At 37.7% G+C, this 18920-nt stretch overlaps 4 protein-coding genes across 5 annotated transcripts; 2 read left to right on the top strand and 2 right to left on the bottom strand.

The window, feature by feature from the left end:
- The first annotated feature begins 3181 nt into the window (after positions 1 to 3181).
- On the top strand, positions 3182 to 4745 carry LOC137712529 (leucine-rich repeat receptor protein kinase EMS1-like). The gene is made up of 2 exons (XM_068451609.1): positions 3182 to 3927; positions 4445 to 4745. The coding sequence occupies exons 1-2, from the start codon at positions 3182 to 3184 to the stop codon at positions 4743 to 4745; spliced, it is 1047 nt and encodes a 348-aa protein (XP_068307710.1).
- An 817-nt stretch (positions 4746 to 5562) lies between these two features.
- Positions 5563 to 7711, top strand: LOC137736949 (uncharacterized). The gene is made up of 6 exons (XM_068476279.1): positions 5563 to 5729; positions 6130 to 6200; positions 6300 to 6358; positions 6475 to 6945; positions 7018 to 7108; positions 7345 to 7711. Exons 1-6 carry the CDS (start codon positions 5588 to 5590, stop codon positions 7429 to 7431), a joined length of 921 nt encoding a protein of 306 aa, XP_068332380.1. The 5' UTR covers positions 5563 to 5587; the 3' UTR covers positions 7432 to 7711.
- A 51-nt stretch (positions 7712 to 7762) lies between these two features.
- Positions 7763 to 9812, bottom strand: LOC137736960 (protein REVERSION-TO-ETHYLENE SENSITIVITY1-like). The gene is made up of 3 exons (XM_068476290.1): positions 9679 to 9812; positions 8647 to 9053; positions 7763 to 8484 (listed from the first exon to the last, which is right to left on the bottom strand). The coding sequence occupies exons 2-3, from the start codon at positions 8932 to 8934 to the stop codon at positions 8062 to 8064; spliced, it is 711 nt and encodes a 236-aa protein (XP_068332391.1). The 5' UTR covers positions 8935 to 9053; positions 9679 to 9812; the 3' UTR covers positions 7763 to 8061.
- A 1772-nt stretch (positions 9813 to 11584) lies between these two features.
- On the bottom strand, positions 11585 to 18343 carry LOC137735366 (serine/threonine-protein kinase EDR1-like). 2 transcript variants are annotated; one of them, XM_068474791.1, is made up of 13 exons: positions 17680 to 18341; positions 16793 to 17233; positions 16484 to 16587; positions 13898 to 14904; positions 13776 to 13816; positions 13438 to 13506; positions 13241 to 13341; positions 12876 to 12954; positions 12690 to 12788; positions 12535 to 12603; positions 12372 to 12421; positions 12113 to 12289; positions 11585 to 12014 (listed from the first exon to the last, which is right to left on the bottom strand). In XM_068474791.1, the coding sequence occupies exons 1-13, from the start codon at positions 18109 to 18111 to the stop codon at positions 11912 to 11914; spliced, it is 2772 nt and encodes a 923-aa protein (XP_068330892.1). In that variant the 5' UTR covers positions 18112 to 18341; the 3' UTR covers positions 11585 to 11911. The 2 variants fall into 2 exon arrangements, 1 of the variants encoding a protein (XP_068330892.1); XR_011068642.1 differs by lacking the exons at positions 11585 to 12014; positions 12113 to 12289; positions 12372 to 12421 and having other exon boundaries at positions 12690 to 12796; positions 17680 to 18343.
- Positions 18344 to 18920: the final 577 nt, after the last annotated feature.

Here is an 18920-nt window from a genome sequence, read left to right as displayed (position 1 = left end):
TGCTCGAATCCCATCCGAGTTTTTTTATTAAATCAAATACAAAAAAATAAAAAAATAAAAAAAAAAGGAAAATGAATACAAGACTGAACATTCTAAAACCACTCAAGCTACAAACGCTTTTTGTTTTACCAAAAATAATCTTCACTTGATTTTCATTTTCTAGTATCCACTTTTATGAAATATTGAAACATGTCACATGAAAATTCCCTCTTCTTTTGATGATTTGGAACCAACCATATAGTGCAAATGATAACGGCCTAAGACTGAATAATTTGTTGGGAAGGAAAACAAAAGTTGGTACAGTTTAGTAACATCATTGTACTTGATTAGCATAATATGTAACCCTAATGTAATGGAAAACATAATTATAAAAGTAAATATGTTTTGCTCACATTTTTTCTTACGTTTATTTTTCGTCTTTTAATCAAATAAAAATAAATAAATAGAATTAAATATAAGTGTGCAAACGAGAAAATAACATTTATTAATAATTTTCCAACGCATTACCCATTAATTGGAATTGGAAACGTGAAAAAGCGTACGTGATTGAGCTCCAACTTGTTCATTGCCTTTGGCTATTTGTCACAACTCACAAATCAGGAAAACGACGTAGTTTGATATCTAACACGCCAACAAAGCTACTCTTTTATGTTTGAGTTGAGATGGACTTGCAGTTGCAGCTAACTTGCGGACTAAACCAGGAATAATGGCATCATTGCTGCCCCATAAGCTGGGAAAAAAGGATACCAAAACATTAAATATTAACCAGTTGAGTTTGTACAGCAATGGATTCGCAATAACGTCAAATCTGATACTTTGTCAACTCCACCACCATATGCTAAAGCATATGTCGACGTAGGAACTGGTCCCCGCCCGCCCGCATTAGCATAGTGGAGTCGATGGCACTCTGTTGACCCAGGGGGACATTCGGAAGAGCCAGATTTCGGAAGTTTTGTGCAAAATTTATAAAATGACCCATTTTTAAGATTTTTTTTTAATTTTTTTTAAGTAGGACAATACATTGGTACTAAAAGATAATAACTTAATTCGACAAAAAAAAAAAAAAAAAAAACTTAAATCAAAACAATCTTTAATAGGAGTGGGTTCAAAAAACCGAAAACCGAAAAAAACTGAAAACCAAACCGAACCGAGGCTGAAAAAAACCGAACCGGACTGAACCAAACCGAAAAAAATCATATATAAATACTAAAAAATTACATGTTGCCGTCAAGGTTTGAACCCTTTCCCTGCGGGTTGGGATTGGTTGTCACAAGCCAACTTGACTGTAGACTTTATGTTGTTATAATTGTACCAGTAATTTATTTATAGGTTTCTTATTTTTAATGCTTTATAAAATTTCTTAACTTTACAAACCCATTTCATTTCAGATCTCAAACACCTCTCTGTTCCGTCCTCTGCTTCCTCTTTGCCTTTGCTTCCTCTCTCTCTCTCTCTCTCTCCAAATCACTCTCTCTCCAGTCCTCTCCTGTCCTCCTCGCGGATTCCTTCTTCCAAACCATGATTTCCCCTCGCCCTTTTTGAGATTCGACGAAAAGAGGAATTGAAAGAGCTTGCAACGATCATGGCAATATCGTTGCAACAAAGGTTGTGGTTTTATTTATTTGTTAGTTCATAGGTTTTTAATTGTATGGTTACCCATTTGAAATTTATGTAATTTAAGGTGAAAAAGTTTGTATTTTTCTCTGAATATGTTTTGGAATTTTCTAGATCTATTGTGGACTTGACTATGAATTTGAATGTGGGCACTGGGCATGTGCAATTGAAGTCCGATTATGGTATTTAGAAGAACCCAATTGCTTTTTTTTTTTTTCGATTTGCATCGATCAGTTAATTTGTTGAGTTATTTCATGATTTTGTAAATTTTAAAGTTTTTGAATTTTGAATCCTGGAGATGTACATTTCCTTGAAGAATATATGTTTATGTATTTGCTTAACTTTTGAAAATTTGAATTCGTTCTGCTTGATCACAAGTAGTTGAATTACTTGAATATATTTAGGATTTTGAGGCTCTCAATTCTCTGATATATGAGAACTGGGAGGTTGATAGGTAGGTTCCTTCCATTTACATCATTTAAAAATAAAAATAAAAAACCGAAAAAAACCAAAACCGAACCGGAAAAAACCGAAACCGAAAAAAATGAACCGAACCGAACCGAAATTTCAGTTTTGGCAAAAAACCGAACTGTTTTGAATCGAACCTAGCCCTAATCTTTAGGACTCACTTATTGTAAGTTTCCATGTGCTATTAAATAAGTAAAAAGAATTACAAACATGACATTCACTAAATAATAATGTTTGACCTTCACTAAATAATAAAAAACAGTTCAACTTAAGCAACCAAATAAAGAAAAAATAAAAAAGCTTCAAAAACTCTAACTTTAAAGTTTCACTTGAATATATAGCATTATTATATAATAAAATTGAAAAGAAAATTGTTTTTTAAGGTGTTGTTATTGGCACACTTAAGATCTCATTATGTATTCCAAATTTTTATATTTAGAAAGAAAAAAAATTTACACTTATAAAAGTGCACTATAAGATTTTTTTTTTTTTTTTTTTAATAAATGATATTATCTACACTAAGAGAGTGGTGGCGCAGGCTAAGTCTCACAATGGGCTAGCAATAATGTAGTTCAAATTCGTCTTTGGCGATAATCAAACATAAGACCTCTTACTTACCAATGAAAAGGAATACCATTAGACCGTAGTACTAAGTGGCAAGTACACTATAAGATTTTAAAGTGCTAATAAAAGTATTTTTTTAATATATAACATTATTACATATAAATATAAGATACCAAAATTTTTTTTAGAGCCCTTCAAATTTGGGAACCTGTGCGATTGCACATTTTGCTCCCCTCAACGCCGCCTCTGACATTCAGGACTCCCGAGTAGCTGCCGGTTGGTTAAAATCATTGAATCCGGCTTGCATGCATGCAGGACCAACCAAACGCTCAGGAAGAATGAGGACCAGCCTTTATGTCTACTGTCTAGGACTAGGAGAGTAAAAGTAGCTTAGAACGCGTGACTATATGTACAGCAGTTACAGCCAACCAGGCTGCAGAGGGATGAACTCCCCAACTACTTCTTCACCTACTGATATACAAACACATTGCTTTTACTAAACATACATGCCTAGCTCATTTCAGATTGATACATCATGCGCAAAGGGATTCACTACTCCAGAAGTCTCTTCGATCTTCAACATCTTCAAAGCCTCAAGTTTGCTGATAACAGATATTACGGCTCTCAAATTCCATCTGCCATCGGAAAGCTTGCAAATTTGAGGTATCTAAACCTATCCCGTAATGGTTTTGGGGGGCAAATACCAATTGGGATTTCGCACTTGATAAAGTTGACAGTTCTTGATCTTTCTGAAAATTACTTAGAACTTAAGAAACCCAATTTAACCATGCTGGTTCAAAGTCTCACCGAGCTTCAAGAGTTATATTTTGATTATGTAAACCTATCAGCAGAAAAGGGTGGTGACTGGTGCAAAGTGATTTCATCTTCACTTCCGCACCTGAGAGCGTTGAGCTTGTACAACACTTCTCTTTCAGGCCCCATTGATCGGTGCCTTGCCAAGCTTACTTCTATATCTGTGATTCGATTGGATTATACTCACCTCTATTCCCCAGTTCCAGCCTTCTTTGCCAATTTTTCAAACTTGACTTCCTTGACTCTCAGTGTATGTGGATTGTGTGGAACATTTCCCCCCGAGATCGTCCGGATATCTACATTGCAGACTGTTGACTTGTTGGTAAATCAAATGCTTCAAGGTTCCTTACCTGAATTTCCCAAAAAGGGTTATCTTCGGATTCTGGACCTGAGTATCACAAACTTTTCAGGGGTACTGCCCGTCTCTATTGGCAACCTCAAAATGTTGTCCGAAATAGACATTCCAATGTGCCACTACCAATTGGGAAGCTAGAGATCAAGTAAGTGGCATTTATGAGGATTACTAAGCTGACACGCCGGAGTTGGATTTTGACGATCGGATATCTCTATGAATGGAAAAGGGGTGTTTTTGATCGGGAGTAATCACAAAAATCGGGGGAAAGGACAAAGGAAAGAGCGATGCCCACATTAAATACCACAAGAAAACCTCTCCCCTACCCTATCTCTAAGGGGTCCGTAATGAGCCGCTACTAAAAATAGAAAAGGTTCACAATGAGTTCAATCTATAGTGGACTATTCGCTTTTTTGAGGGTCTTTCGTATTCAAGGAAGAATTATTGAGCCCACTAAAATCTAGTGGATGAGTTCAATATTCATGAAAACCCGGGTTAGAAATAATTCATGTAACGAAACCAAGGCAACTAAATATAAACAAGAGAATTTGCTTGAAAACGTCAGGTAATGGGAGATTTATTTGGACTTTCTTATATTTCGATTCTGTTCGCTATTTGTGCCTAATTGGACAGCGATGGAGTTCCCAAAGTTGATGGCAAACCTCACATACTTGTACGATTTACAAATGTCAGAGAACAAGTTCAGCAGTTCCTTACTTCCATTAGTTCCACTCATTGGGAAAACCTTGTCAATTTGGCGTTTGTTGACTTGAGTCCCAACCTACTCGATGGAGGCATTGCGTTGTCTAAGTTTTCTCTTCCATTGCTGCAAGCATTAGACCTTTCCAACAACGAATTCTCTCGTCAACTCCATGAATTTTCTAATGTCTCTTCTTTGGTGGATACGCAAGTCAATGACAGAGTTTCGCCGTAAGCTGCATTGATCGATTCCTCTTGACCTGAAAAGTGTCAAAGATCAGTAGCACCTCAGCACCATAATTAAATATCCACTACAGTCATCCATCAGTACATTTGAATTCGATTCAATGAACCCTCTTCTAAACTAAAGCAGTAGACTTGGTTTTCTAACTTTAATTGATTGATGGTGTAGTTTAAACTTCTTTGTGATCCATGGAGATTGCAGCTTCCACTGGCCTTAAATAGTCCTCAATCTCCTGCCCTTTGTTTCTTCAAGTCATTGTTTTGCACTGGTCTGAATTTTTACTTCACACTTTCTGATGGTAGATAAGAAGTACCATTTTTAGAGCATCTTCAAATGAGATGTTAAAATTGATACGTAGACATACAACAATACAAGATGACAGCAAACTCTCTCCAACCGAGCCTTCAATTTCTTATGTGACGTTGAATCATTTGAAAGCAAAGCCTTTGCTGTCAAATTCATTAAATGATTTTTTAATAGATTAATATAATACATAATAAATGTTGTTATGTTTTTGAAATATTTGATTGGTTGACTTAATTATTGGATTCTACAAAAAGATAAATTTTTTATTAAAAGACATTATTATTTTATAATGGCTGGAGTAAAATATTGTACAAATTGTCACATAAACTATCAATTATCATTTTGATGTTTAAAATTTGACATTTCATTTGAATATGTATTATCTCGCCGTCAGAGGCATCTGGCTTTTACTGCTACGGCCTCCAAATCACGCCACGTGCATAATATTCCCCTACCATCCATATTTATTTGGGGTACGCTTTCCCAAAAATCGCATCTTTCATCTTCCTGCTGTCGCAGATACAGGAATGGCGGACAAACCCAGCCGAGCTTTGGTTCTGTACGGAGATGGGTCGGCCCGATTCGTCGACCCGTCACACACCCATCTCCACTCTCTCGTTTCCAAAGCTTCCTGTGGATTCCTGAGCCTCCCCATTTCTCCTCCCTCAGGTTTTCTCTCTCTCTCTCTCTCTCTGTGTCTCTGCAAATTCTAATCTTTGAACAATAGTTACAGTAATTATCGTTACTAAGAAATAATCCCAATTGATTTCTTATCAAAACACTAATTAAATACGTAGATAATCATGGATTTTCAGCTTTGCTTTTGTGGGTTTAATCAAGTTTGTTAATTTTTCAAGTGCTTAAGTTTTCTTGGCATTTAGAACCCTATACATTTTAACCCAACTGATAAAAATTAATTGCCAATACATTGCATTTCAATTTTTTTTTTTTTTTTTTTACTGATTTCGTTTCCATGTACATTTTGGTATGCTTTTTTACTGCTTTATCACCACTGTGATTTTTTTTTTTCGTCAAAGAGCACTGGGATTTACTTGAGTTTAGACTGCAGAAAGCGAGGACGAGAGAATAGTTAGAGAGTTTGCAGTACTGCTGGATGCATATGAAGCCTACCTTTATACGGTATGATCGACGTACTTGACATTCTTACGGAGCTGTAATTATAAATGTTTTACGAAATGGTTGTCATCCTAATTAGTTTTTTTGTACTTGGTTTCTCAGAGTTCAGGAATCACTGAAGAAGAAAGAGAGAAGAAATCCTTGATTCCCATATCCGAAAGGTAAAACAACTTTTGGTTCGTGCTCACTCAGTTATAATTAGCAATGTTCCGAAAAGATTAACTTTTGATAATCCAATTTCAACTGGTTCATAAGTTGTGTTTTTGTAATGCTTCAGGTTCATGGGGATGAAAGCTGCTATATTTACAAACAATTCAAGTTTGAAATCTTTTGGTACCAAACTTGGTTTCAGCGTATTCCAAATTGACGGTTTTCTTAAAAACAGTCCAGCAGGCGCTGAACAACCGGTTAATTTCGGGGCATCTGAGTTACTTAAGCTGCTTGGATTTCAAGAAGGGAAGGTAGTGGAGTCGAGCCAGTATGATTTGGTCTTTGCTCATGTTGGGGCTGCTGAGGTGGAATATCTCAATGCTTTGGTTGGTGCTATATCGCAAATAGACCAGCCGGGATCTGAGGTCAGTTCCCGCTTGCACTTGTCTGTTGTGTTAAACTATGGGAAGGTCTCAGAAAACGATGTTACCAATTTGTCCGTCTCAATCAGAAAAGATGATGAAAACTCTGATCTTGCGAAGCTTATTCCTCGTCAAAGTTACACCATGAAAGGAGAGAATCCTCGGAAGGATGTTAGGTGAGTGAAAATTTAGCGGTTTCTTGCGCCATTTGAAATAACTCATAACTCCTGCTATCTTTGTGTGAACAGGGACCATTGCCCAATGTTAATTGCTCAGTGGCAATATGCCGTAACCCGCAAGGATATGGCAGAGACATTTTCCTTTAAAGATTTCAAAGAGGTACGCTGGGGATTATCAGATACTGGTTTTACAAGATGGCACATACTGGATTTCTTAACAGATTTACGGCTAATAAAACTTCCTGAGTTGATCTCTGTTGTACAAGATGGCATTATCTGGTTATAAATCTCACGTCGAGTTCAAAGATTCCGAATTTACCAAACTAGGATACATTCACTAGAATGGCATAGTGCATTTTTACAAATGAACTCTGAAACTTGTTCTTTTCTACGCAGAATGGTGGAAATCTTGTAATACCGGCAGATAGGTTTCTGCACGAAGTGGCCTTTAAGCTTTGGAAGGCCCCCAAGTATGGAGCATGAGTTGAAGTGCTGAGAAGGCTATAGATACCCGACGGTGCATAATTTTCCTCCGCATAAGCACGAAGGTAACCGGAGGGGCAAAGCTCCCGTTGCTCATCTCAAACTTTGTCCGAGTGCTTTTCAAAGAAATTCTCACTTTGGCCTTGCCTTACCGGACTCTACTTGTAATAAGATTAGTCTGTATGTGACTAAAACCTTGCTAATGTTTCGATCACCCCACAGCGGGGGCAACAACTAATGATCACTGTTATCAACTTGATAGAAATTTTGTTCGCTCTAATTGGAAGTACAAAAATTAGAGAATTTTATTGATTTGAAGCAGCCGTTACACAACGTGAAGTTCATCATCTGGCAAATAGACCAGTTATGAACGTTCACTCTAGCTATGGATGCAACATGGGTTCCCTGACTTGTTCGGAATCATAACCCAAGCATGTTACAGACTGCACAAAGTCGATAAGCTTTCTAAATCATTCATCTACAATTGAATAAATTGACTCAGTTTGGCATCAGAAGCGTTATTCACAAAAAACATATAACAAAATTGCATCAGGAACTGGAGCCATGCAGAGGAACATTACCACATAACATCCTGCTTACTCCCTCGAACTTTTCGACATTGTGACGGAACTAGCACTCTAACAAGGTCTTGAAACAATAACTGCCCAGTATAAACCACACCAGAAGGAGGAGCGGGAAGGAGAAAAGCGCAACAACGAATGGCCATCCAACCATGGCAACACCAAGAGCGAGCACCAATACAAAAGGGAGGAACGCCCTCAAGACGGATGTGGCGTCAACCCAATGCCCCTTAAGCAGTACTAAGCCTGCCACATTGATCATGTTCCAACTCATTGATCCACCACAGCAGAGCCGATTGAGAGAGTTGGCCACAAATGAATGGCAGTTGCAAGTGAAGAGGTTGTAGGTTTTGTGTTCAAAGTACCGCGAACTTGACTGCAAGGCATCATCCCACGTTATTGCAGTCCCAAACTCTGAATGCTTGTACCCATGCTTGCAAGTGTGGCTACCCAGATTCGGGGCAAAACAACACTGCACGTAACAACCAAAAAGATGATAAGAAATCAAGACGCCTATGTCAAACTGCTTGTTCATCTAGCTCGGAAAGGGGCATAAAAATTTGATCTAAGCAAGTTTTAAATAAAACTCAACTTCTTAAAGGGACAATTTAAGAACAATGACACGACACATTACCTGTTTTCTATCAATTTGGAGATATCTGGCTACAGGACCAAATGCGAAATCATCAACATTCACAAAATTGGAACCAGAAAAATCTAAAATATCTCCATCCTCCCTGCAAATGCCAACATGTCCAATGAATGGTGCCAACCAAGAGACTACCGGGAGTGGAGTCCAAACTATACAGCAGGGAAACTTTGCCTTCTTCGGATCAATTTCATCGAGTGGCCACAGCTCATGCTGAATATTCTGCGTAGAGGTCATACGCTCGATGTCATAAGCTTCCTTTGGCTCCATCATAGGAAATCTGAAGTGCTGGCATATACTTTGTTCAATCTTTATCTAAGCATCCCAAATGTCAAACTACACCTTCAGAATACTGATTGCGTCTTCGAATACAATTACCATATCAGTTCAATCTGCCAGTAAACGAAAACAATGGCGCCTTTAGAAGAAGAACAGAAAGATTATCCAATCTAGGACACACAAACTAAAAACTGGAAAGTACCATGTACAACAGATTCAAAGAGGATGTGGAAATATTAAGAATCTAAATATGCTTACATTGTTAACTTCAAAGGTTTGATCATTTTTTTCTTTTCGACAATCATACGATATTTTATTCCAAACTACTCTAATTTACGAGGAAAGGTGAATTTTAATTTGGGTGCGGGTGGCAGGCGTCAACTGGCTTAACTCACGTCTGCCAATAGTTTTGATCCTCTACTTCCTGGAAATTAAATTGCAGCCCAAAAAGCACTTAAATTTAGCTCAAAAATGAAAACATCAGCTTCCAAGAATGCAACTTTAAGCTGGGAAAAAGAAAATGAGAGCAATACAGTCGTGCTTAATAGCAGGAAATGGTGGCTTAAAAATTCAATCTTTATAGACTTCCCAATGATTATAATTGCAAACAGACAAATATACAATTGGGTTTCCCATCAATTTATTGAAATAATGAAAGAAAACAATATCCAAACACAGAAAATGCATCTGGGTCGACAAAGATTGGAGCTTTAAGCAAAGATTTTTATGCCAACTGACCTGCAGACGATTTCGATGGCTGGGCAGAAACTGAAGTCGGTGACATGAAAAGGTTGAAGTTCTGATAAGAAAGAATAAGATGAATAAATAGATGAAATTTTAATCATTTTTAATTAATTAAAGTTTTTTATTTTTGGCTTTATGGACGTTGTTTTTCTTGTTTAGAAAATGAAGGAAGAGGAGGCAAAGGGCAGGTGCATACGAAGGAGGTGGATTGTCTATTTCCGTACTTTTTTTTATGCTGTGTTTTCAGTTAAGTTATGTTAATATTTTATATTAATTTTTTATAAAAATAATAGAAATATAAAATATTGACGTGACTTAACCATGACCACATAAATAAAAGAGTATGAGAGTGTGAAAATAGGAGGGCATACAATCCACCTCCACATATGAACCTCCCTGGGATTCATGCCCCTCGGTGGGCCCCATTCAGCGTGCTCATTTAATATTTTTTCTTCTCTCTTTCCATTCCTTGACAGAAAGGTTGGGGTTGGTTTGTTGTAACTGAAAGTCTGTAACCTACTTCTTCATTAATCATACCCGCCAAAACTAGTTATAAGGGATGTTGTGTTCTAAGTGTAAATGTCACATGTATGAATGAACGAAGAAGTAAACCAACATGTCATTAAAGTGGACTTTGGTGACAAAGTTTTATGTGAAAAAGTCTTGGGGATATGAAATAGTAAACATGGATGATGATTTTTTACTGTTGTCATAGTATCGTGACTTATTACATCAATTTTGTGACTAAGGTTAATCTTATTTATTTGTAATTTTTTTTCTTCTGAAAAAAAAAAAGAAGAAATTATCGTATCAGCTTTGATTTTAAAATTAGTATAAGATATTTCGTAATTGGACAAATGATGATCACAAAAGCAAATTAAGGGTTAACTTGTACAAGTTAAGAGTGTAATCAAACTCTTCATTTAGTAGTATGTATCTTCATGCCTCCCTAGAATTGGGGCCTAGGCGACTGCCTCACTCGTCTCTTCTCAGGACCAGCCCTATTATGATATTATATAATGACACAATCCAAGCCCCACCCTTGATTAGCTTTTGGAAGACAATGTATGGCACTTCACTTTTTCATGATGCAACAATTCAAACACCAACATCATCGGCCGCACAGTATTGACTATTGAGCTTTGCGAGCACTGAGGCAGGCAAGCAGGGCAATGCTTTATTGGAGGGATTGTAAATTTGTAACCATCGACATTGAGGTAGGCACCGACGATAGGGACTACAGAGGAGAAGCATTCCCGTGAAAACTTGTGGCAAGTTTATACCAAACGTTTTCAAAGTGACAAGTGACAAGTTGGGGGGATTAGGCTTTCTTGGGTGCGAACAACTAAACCACATGGCCGTTTGATCGCACAAATACACTACTTTGTAGTCCAATCCCATGTGGTGCCCATATATGGGCTCATTAGGACCCAGTAAGATGGTCATGAACTCATCAAACTGCTTTTGTTTGAAAATATTTCGCTCCTTAGATGTATGAAGTCATTCATTTTAGCAGACAAATTAGAATATGAACATCCATAAACTATTTCTCTTTGATTTTTATGAGACATTTTTGTACATGTCAGAGAATTGCAATTTATATCATTACTTACATATCAAGGGGATTATATTATACATGCTTGCATAGACAGTACTTATAGAAATGGCACTATCTTAGTAACAAATTGACATCAAAATGCAGCGTCAACTTGTAAATAAGCAAGTAAATGCACAATCGTAAATAAGCAAGAAATTCTTTCTTCTTTCTTCTTCCTCCAAATGTATTTACTCTCTTTTTTTTCTTTTCACAATAGCATATGCAGAGATCATATGTTTACAATTTCTCAAATGAGACCTCCACCCGAACACAATTAAGACTTATTAGTCTTTTTCTTCCCCCTTTTTCCTTTTTTTTTTTTTTTCCTACAATTTTTTCTTACGTGTAGATTGATTGATACAACCTACTAATTACTACTGCTAGAGACTGATCGAACATCTTCAACAGAATTGGGAACCTCCCGACTGCTCCTTATGCAGTATAAAATCAGGGAGGATTTCCCACTCTGTTCGGTATACAGGTTGTGCTGAGCTCCCACTTTGACTGAGCCAACACTGCCGAATCCAGCATCGAGAAAAACTTGCGCTGCTGCTGCGCCCTGACTCTTCGAGACAAGGTACAACTTCCGATTATTAACACGGTGATCAACTTTTTCTTTTGTTTTTTGGGTTATTCAGTCATTTGATTTGTAGAGTTTATTCTTCCAACAAAACGTTGAAGGCATCGGAGGCGAACCATGAGTTGCGAGAAAGATGGCCGTAAGTTTGGCTCTCTGAAAAATAAACAAACCAGTAGTAATTAAAAGGACTCAAAGTTGTAGGACTAGCCAAACCCAGTTATAGTATAAAACAATGGGAGTCTATAACTTACGTTTGCCAACAATCATGTATTATCTCGGAAACCACTGGATCGATGTCCTCTGGAATTTCAAGACGCCTGTTTTGGAATCCAACGGCTCCAACAACCTGCATGGGGTTCAATCCTTTCCATGGGACGCAGCAAGTAGCCAGTTCCCATAAGATAACACCGAAGCTGTACACATCACACCTGAAAGCAGGCAACATGCAAAGCTTATGTAAACCTCCAAAGTGTATAATTTTCAAAATACAGCCACCTTTCAGCAACTTACTTCTCATTAGCTGGTTCATTCCTTAAAACTTCCGGAGCCATCCATTCGGGCTGCAATCAAATAGTACACAATGAGTACATAAAGCAAACGGGTACTTAGAATCTATGATGATACGAGAGGGTAATCAGATATTATATGAACATTCATGTTTAACGTATATTACCGTTCCAGCAGTAGACTTGGAAGACAGAAAAGTATGGTGCTTCGTGCGTGACAACCCAAAGTCACAAACCTGCATAATATAAACAACATATTTGAGAAAATGGAAATCAATTTTTTAACAAAAACTTAAGAATGTAAGTTTTGGTTTGAGTTGACCTTCACATTCCAATTCTTATCAACAAGGAGGTTTGGAGACTTTAGGTCTCGATGCACAACAGTAGGATTGCTAGTGTGCAGGTAATTCATTCCCTTGGCCTGAATAACTTCACGGAGCTCTGATTAAGAATCAAAAGGAAAGCAGAAATGAAAAACTACCAAAATAAGAAACAAAAATGTTTTTACCACATCAAGAGCCATTCGCATTCGCCTCCTTTCATCAAGTTGAGAATTGGGACGATGCAGCAATCTATATAAACTCCCCCTGTATACCAAGTGAATGTTTTAAGTAACAAGACGAGAATGAGATGAAACAGATAATGGAACAGCATTGCAGAATGTAGATGTCTAGTTTGTTGGAAAAAATTTCCTAGCTCTATATACGAATTTGTTATTTGAAAGGCCTATTTGTTGCCTAGTTAGGTTTGCATCATGCATACACATAATGTATTTTTTACTTCGTATGATGTTAAATTACATCGTGTTCATCATTCAATTTTCAGAATTATATAAAATTTGATAAATAAATAAAAAGTGATTGCGAAATTAACCTGGGAAGAAACTCTGTCAGGATAGAGAAATGTGGAGGGCGAGTAACTGCCCCCATAAAAAGGACAACATTGGGATGTCTGAGTCTCAACATAATTTCTACCTGCATGAACAAACACCAAGAATCAATTAATAAAAAAACCAATGAATTTGAACTTTAGGCTCATAATACATCCATAAAATTAGAATTGGAGCTTACTTCACATTTAAACTGAACTAATGCATCACCAGAAAAATCTTGATCTAAAAACTTTTTCACAGCTACTTCCTGTCATGCAAAAAGTCAACACAGACCAATAAACAATTTGAAAATAATAGAACCCAATAGCAGCCATATTCCAGAATTATAATAATAATAAGTCTCATGCCATGAGCAACCAACATCTTAAGCATTAACGTTTAGAAAAGTATCACAGTTCAAAGTACAGACATCTCAACGATTATTGACAAAATATTGATGTTTGAGAATCATACAAACACTTTGAGAGCTAGAGATACAAAGAAAATATGGGAAAGTATAAGATGAATAACACTTACAGTGCCATTCCAATCTGCATGATATACCTCGCCATAGGAACCTACAAAACCAGAAATTATATTGATCCTGTTTTTACAAAGTATTCCAAATTTAAGCAACAAAATTCTGAACCTGTGCTTACCAATGCCAATGCGTTCACCAATCTGAAGATCCTCCCATAGAATTTCCCACTCTGCAACTTCCCCTAGTGCGGGATACCTCTCATAGTGACTATCACAACTAGTACACAGGCCACTATTGCATCTGTCCATTGGCTTACTCACTGATTCTTTATACTCGTTAAAAGCTTCGGAGTTCATTGGGGGATTATCAAGAACAGGATTACAAATCTGGGTTGTTTCACTAGTTCCACCAGACACGATTACAAATCCCTCCTCAACAGTATCTAAGAGAAGAGAAAACTTGTTTGTCTCTGATTCATTTCGTTGCTCAGCTAAATCCAAGGAAGATTGTTTCAGCAAGTTATCAAAATTGGCATAGCTCACTTCAGCAGCAGTTTGAGTGGACAGCTCATTGCCTGATAATAATTGGACCAAATAATTATGAATCCCATCATCTACAAGTTTCCCATCTGCATTCATTTGACCAAGCAACTTGTCTTCATGCAGATATTGAGGATTCATATCCGAAAATAAATCTGCAGGAGGTGATGCACCACTTTCCAACAAGACAGCATGTAGTTTTTGTGCAAACTCTGGGTTCTTTGCTGCACTGATGACATACTTTGATACATTTTTCACTTTCCTTTTCTGTGCAGATGTGGCTTTTTCAGTTGTACCCGATGAACTTTCACATGATTTACGAAGTGATCTAAGGGGAGTCCCCATATCACTGCTAGAACTCTCCATTTGGTTTTCGTCAACAACGATTCTTCTATCATCTTTTGTTTGAATGCCTGCATATGATGCTTCTTCTGACCGTGAGCTGCCAGCTCTAGAAACTATGTCAAGATCAGAAGGAACTGCTAACATTCCACTGCCCTCAGCTTGAGCCAAACACACATCTTTGGGCATTTCGGTGGCATCTTGAAAGCTCCTTATGGCAAAGAAAGAATTCGGGAGCTGACTAGTAGGCACCTCGGCAGGAATTAGTGTTCCAGGTGCACCCATCAAATCAATAATATACTCACTGCACCGAGTAACAAACCCATTAATCATCATAAATCCAGGACATCTTACAGCCTGCACTAATTCACCTTAGCAAGATGAAAAATGTGCATGGGATTGTAGGAGCAAAGCAGCAAACAAGAGCATGCACCTCTAATTCTAACATCCATTACTTAAACATGATGGTAAATTCAAATCCAACAGCTTAAAAGTAGAGGTACATCCGAAATGAAAAGAACTGCAGAGATATCGCAATGACATATGAATTTAACTTTTCAACGGGGACCAAAATAAAAAAAAACATAATTACTCTTAATCCAAGACTCCAAGAAACTTCATTAAGCAATATGTCTTGCAGAAATAACATCAGCAGTTTCAAGAGCTGTTCAAAAAGCAGAGAAAAATTGGTGTATGTTGAACTATATTTGCCATACTATAATTGGGTTCCTGTGTCTTAAGGGAACAACCAATGACCTACAGTTTGTGGACAAACACATTGGGCATTGGGCAGCACCAGAAAAACCATTCAGACACAAGGACACTGCTAACACGTGTTTGAACATGATTTTCATGTTTGATTCACATGCCAAGCAAGTCACATAAAAAAAACAACCTAGATACTAGTAAATAGGTCTGGGCCTCTTGGTGTTAATAAATTTTGAACGATAAAAGAGTATCTCCTACAATATTGGACACAGGTAATCTGCCTATCAAGCATCCAGATTTCCATTATCAGAATAAGAGCTGTGCTAAACAAATCATAGTAGCTATAGATTGAGCTTGCAGCTCTCACCTTTGGTACTCCCCTTACCCATGGCACCCCCCACCACACCTGATAATCTGAACCCCTCATAAACACCCCCCGGGACTTCACCACTGTTATTTACAATCCCACTTGACCAAGCATGACATTATGTAAAACTAACAATTCAGTGACAAGCATAAGGCACATAAAATGTCATCTAAAAGGGACTACATCAATACAGTTCCTCCTCAATACAATTGTGTTGGAAATTGTTTCAGGAAGTTAGAGCTAGTTGGGTCATTCGACTCATTCCAAGTGGTTGTTTTGAGCTTCTAAGCACCAAGTTTGAGGCTTTAGAAAAGGGGAGGAAAGCTAAAGCTTTGTGGGGCTGTTTGGTGTTGGCAGTTTTTTGGAACATTTGGTTGGAATGTAATAGAAGATTTTTTGAGGATTATAATGGAGTCGGGGTAGCAGAATTATGGGGTAGAATAAGATACTGGGCAGCCCTCTGGGCATCAGTTTCAAATGAATTTAGGGGTTATTCTCTTTCTCATATAGTGTGGGATATGTTAGCAGCCGTAAAATATTTTGGTTGAGGTGATGTACTTGTAAATAGATCTTCTTGAGAGGTTTTAGCTAGTTTTGCTGGATGGTGGATTTCTTATCCACTATTTTGTAATTCATGTTATTATTTTAATTAAGTGTTATCGTTTCTTCTCAAAAAAAAAAAAAAAAAAAAAAAAAAAAAGGGGACTACATCACAAAATTTACATGCACCAAAGTTATCAGAAAATTATGCAAAAAAAAAAAAAAAAAAAAAAAAAAAAAGGAGAAACTTTGAGCTGGAGGCCACTACCTTCCACTATCAATTTTAATCAAATTTACAGCTCCATCATCAGTACCAGTGTAGTAGCTACCTTTGACCAGCATACATGGAAGGTTTATCTTATCAGCCAGTACCTAGAACCAGAAATACGAAACATTAGCCACAGAAAAATTCCCCAAAAGGACAACAAAACTTCACAAATTTATTCCATAATGTCATCAACTTTTTTCCAAAAGAAAAAAAATAGGATGAGAGTCGGATTTTGAGAAAAACCAGTGAAGATGCTAGTAAGTTACATGGTGCACAATGAAAAAAGTAAGTTAAGAAAACCATCACAACCTTAAAGAGCAGGGCCCTGTGGCGTGAAAGTCCAACATCAATAAGTCCAAGGGGAAGAATGATAGTTTTCATCGAACTCCGTAACTCATACCTCCTCACTTTCCACCTTCTCAAAATTTCATCAGCATCGGCAACTGGACCACCCATTCTATCAACAACAATGTCAGCAATTTTCTGAATCAAACCGCTTAAAAGGACACCATGTTGAGAAGTCCGTGACTCTAAAAAGAGAGCAGATGCTCTTTTCTCAAGTTGTTGCAGATCAGGATCAACCAAACGGTTCACTAATATAACGTCATAATCAACATTCTCCGAGACAGATACAGCTTTAAGATCCACCAACAATGGCATCTTGCCTTGTCTAAGCAAGTTTGTGGTCATTCCATACACGTCATAAAATCCATCGACCACCTTTTCATTATAATCTACAACATTCTGGCTCTGCGAGTTATAGATATACAATTAGTTAAAAACCTAAAAATCATCACAATTGACAATACTAAACAACAATATGCAACATAAAGTAATTTCCATATGAACCCAACTGTTATCCTTTAACCAAATGCACCAATCTTACGGACATTATTAGGTACCGAAGCTACCAAGAAGCGCCCACCTAACACGACTAGCGTGAATGATTCAACACGAAATTGTTATGAAAATGTCACCATAAGGAATACAAAGCATTCCATAATTCAAGCTATCAAACACTAGTACCATCTCCCCTAGTTAGAAAATGATCCCAAAAGAAAATGACAAACCATAGAAGCATAGAAATTAAGATCCTAAGTTCACAGAAAACCTAATCCACTCCAATTCGCACAGACTAAGTCGTTAAAAACGAGAAAATTAAGAACCCTAGAAAAATTTCTGTGAGAAAAACGTACCCAGTAGCGAAGCGAGAGCATCTCGAAGGGAGCTTGAGTGTCGGTGACAGTAGACGCCGAGCAGCCGAGGCTAATCCGCTTGGCGGCGTCGATCTGAGCCGTCTCGGGGTCATCGCGCGAATCGGGATCGGAAGCGCTGATCGCTAGGGCCAACTGGACCTGAAACTCCTCCTCCAAGAAATTGAAATCCACGCCCACGCCCCCGCCGCTACCGCTACCACCACTCTCCCCACCAGCCGTCCGATCACTCACCGATTCCACGGCGGTGATTCTCCCCATTGTAGCGGAGCCCGTGGACGACGCCGGAGAAGAAGCTGGCAGATTCAGATTCGCGCTCGGACTCGTCAAGGGTCGGGCCTCCGCCAATCTCTGGTGCTCATTGAGTCCGCCGCCGATGTGAAGCTTTCTTAGTAGGTGCTTCATCTTCGACATGGATCATCAATGGAAATTACGAAATCCTCCTCTCTCTCTCTCTCTCTCTCTCAAAGTCTCTGTCTTTCTCCTCCCTGTCGACAGGATTAAGCTGCGCCCACTAGAAAACAAAGCAGATTCGCTTAACCTGCGCACCCTTCTTCGTCAAGCTACCACCGCTTAGAGAGAGAGACTCAAAAATTAACCGCATTCCCTCCAACACGCCTAATAAAAAGAAACTCCATGAGGTTGAGGCCAATTCGACCTTTTTTCTACCTATTTTTTTATTTTATTTTGTACTATTTTTTTGTTTTTTATATTTTCACCATCCCCAACTCAAGTGCAAGAACTCTTCACTCGATCCTGACCGTTGATTTCACTTGATCATGACCGTTGATTATGTGCGATGAGATTTGGATGTGTAGATGTTGGATACCAACGGTTGTGACTGTGATGATGATAATGGTGTGTTTATGGCTCTTTGTGATCAAAATGGCATTTGCTGAGTGGACTTCACTCCATCTTATATGCATTGTTCAATTAGTGATAAGATAGTAAGAAGGTAAACATCTTTCCTTTTGAATTGATTTTGTATTTATGATTTAGAGATTGTGCGCTTTAGGATTTGACAGATATAATAGATGCATACTGAGAATATGACGATTGTAAAATGTTTATTTAAAATTGAAGTGTAAAACAAAACATAGAAAGAAGTGAAGTGAGACTTGCCGCTATCCTTTTTCATATTGTGTAGATTTTATATTTACGATTTATATATAGTTAAATTTAAAACTTGATAGTCGTACCGCTTACATATTGAGAATACAATC

Source organism: Pyrus communis, chromosome 1, assembly GCF_963583255.1.
Source record: "Pyrus communis chromosome 1, drPyrComm1.1, whole genome shotgun sequence".
NCBI lineage: Eukaryota > Viridiplantae > Streptophyta > Magnoliopsida > Rosales > Rosaceae > Pyrus > Pyrus communis.
The sequence above is the reverse complement of the archived record's forward strand: the minus strand, read 5'-3'. Positions and strand labels throughout refer to the sequence as shown.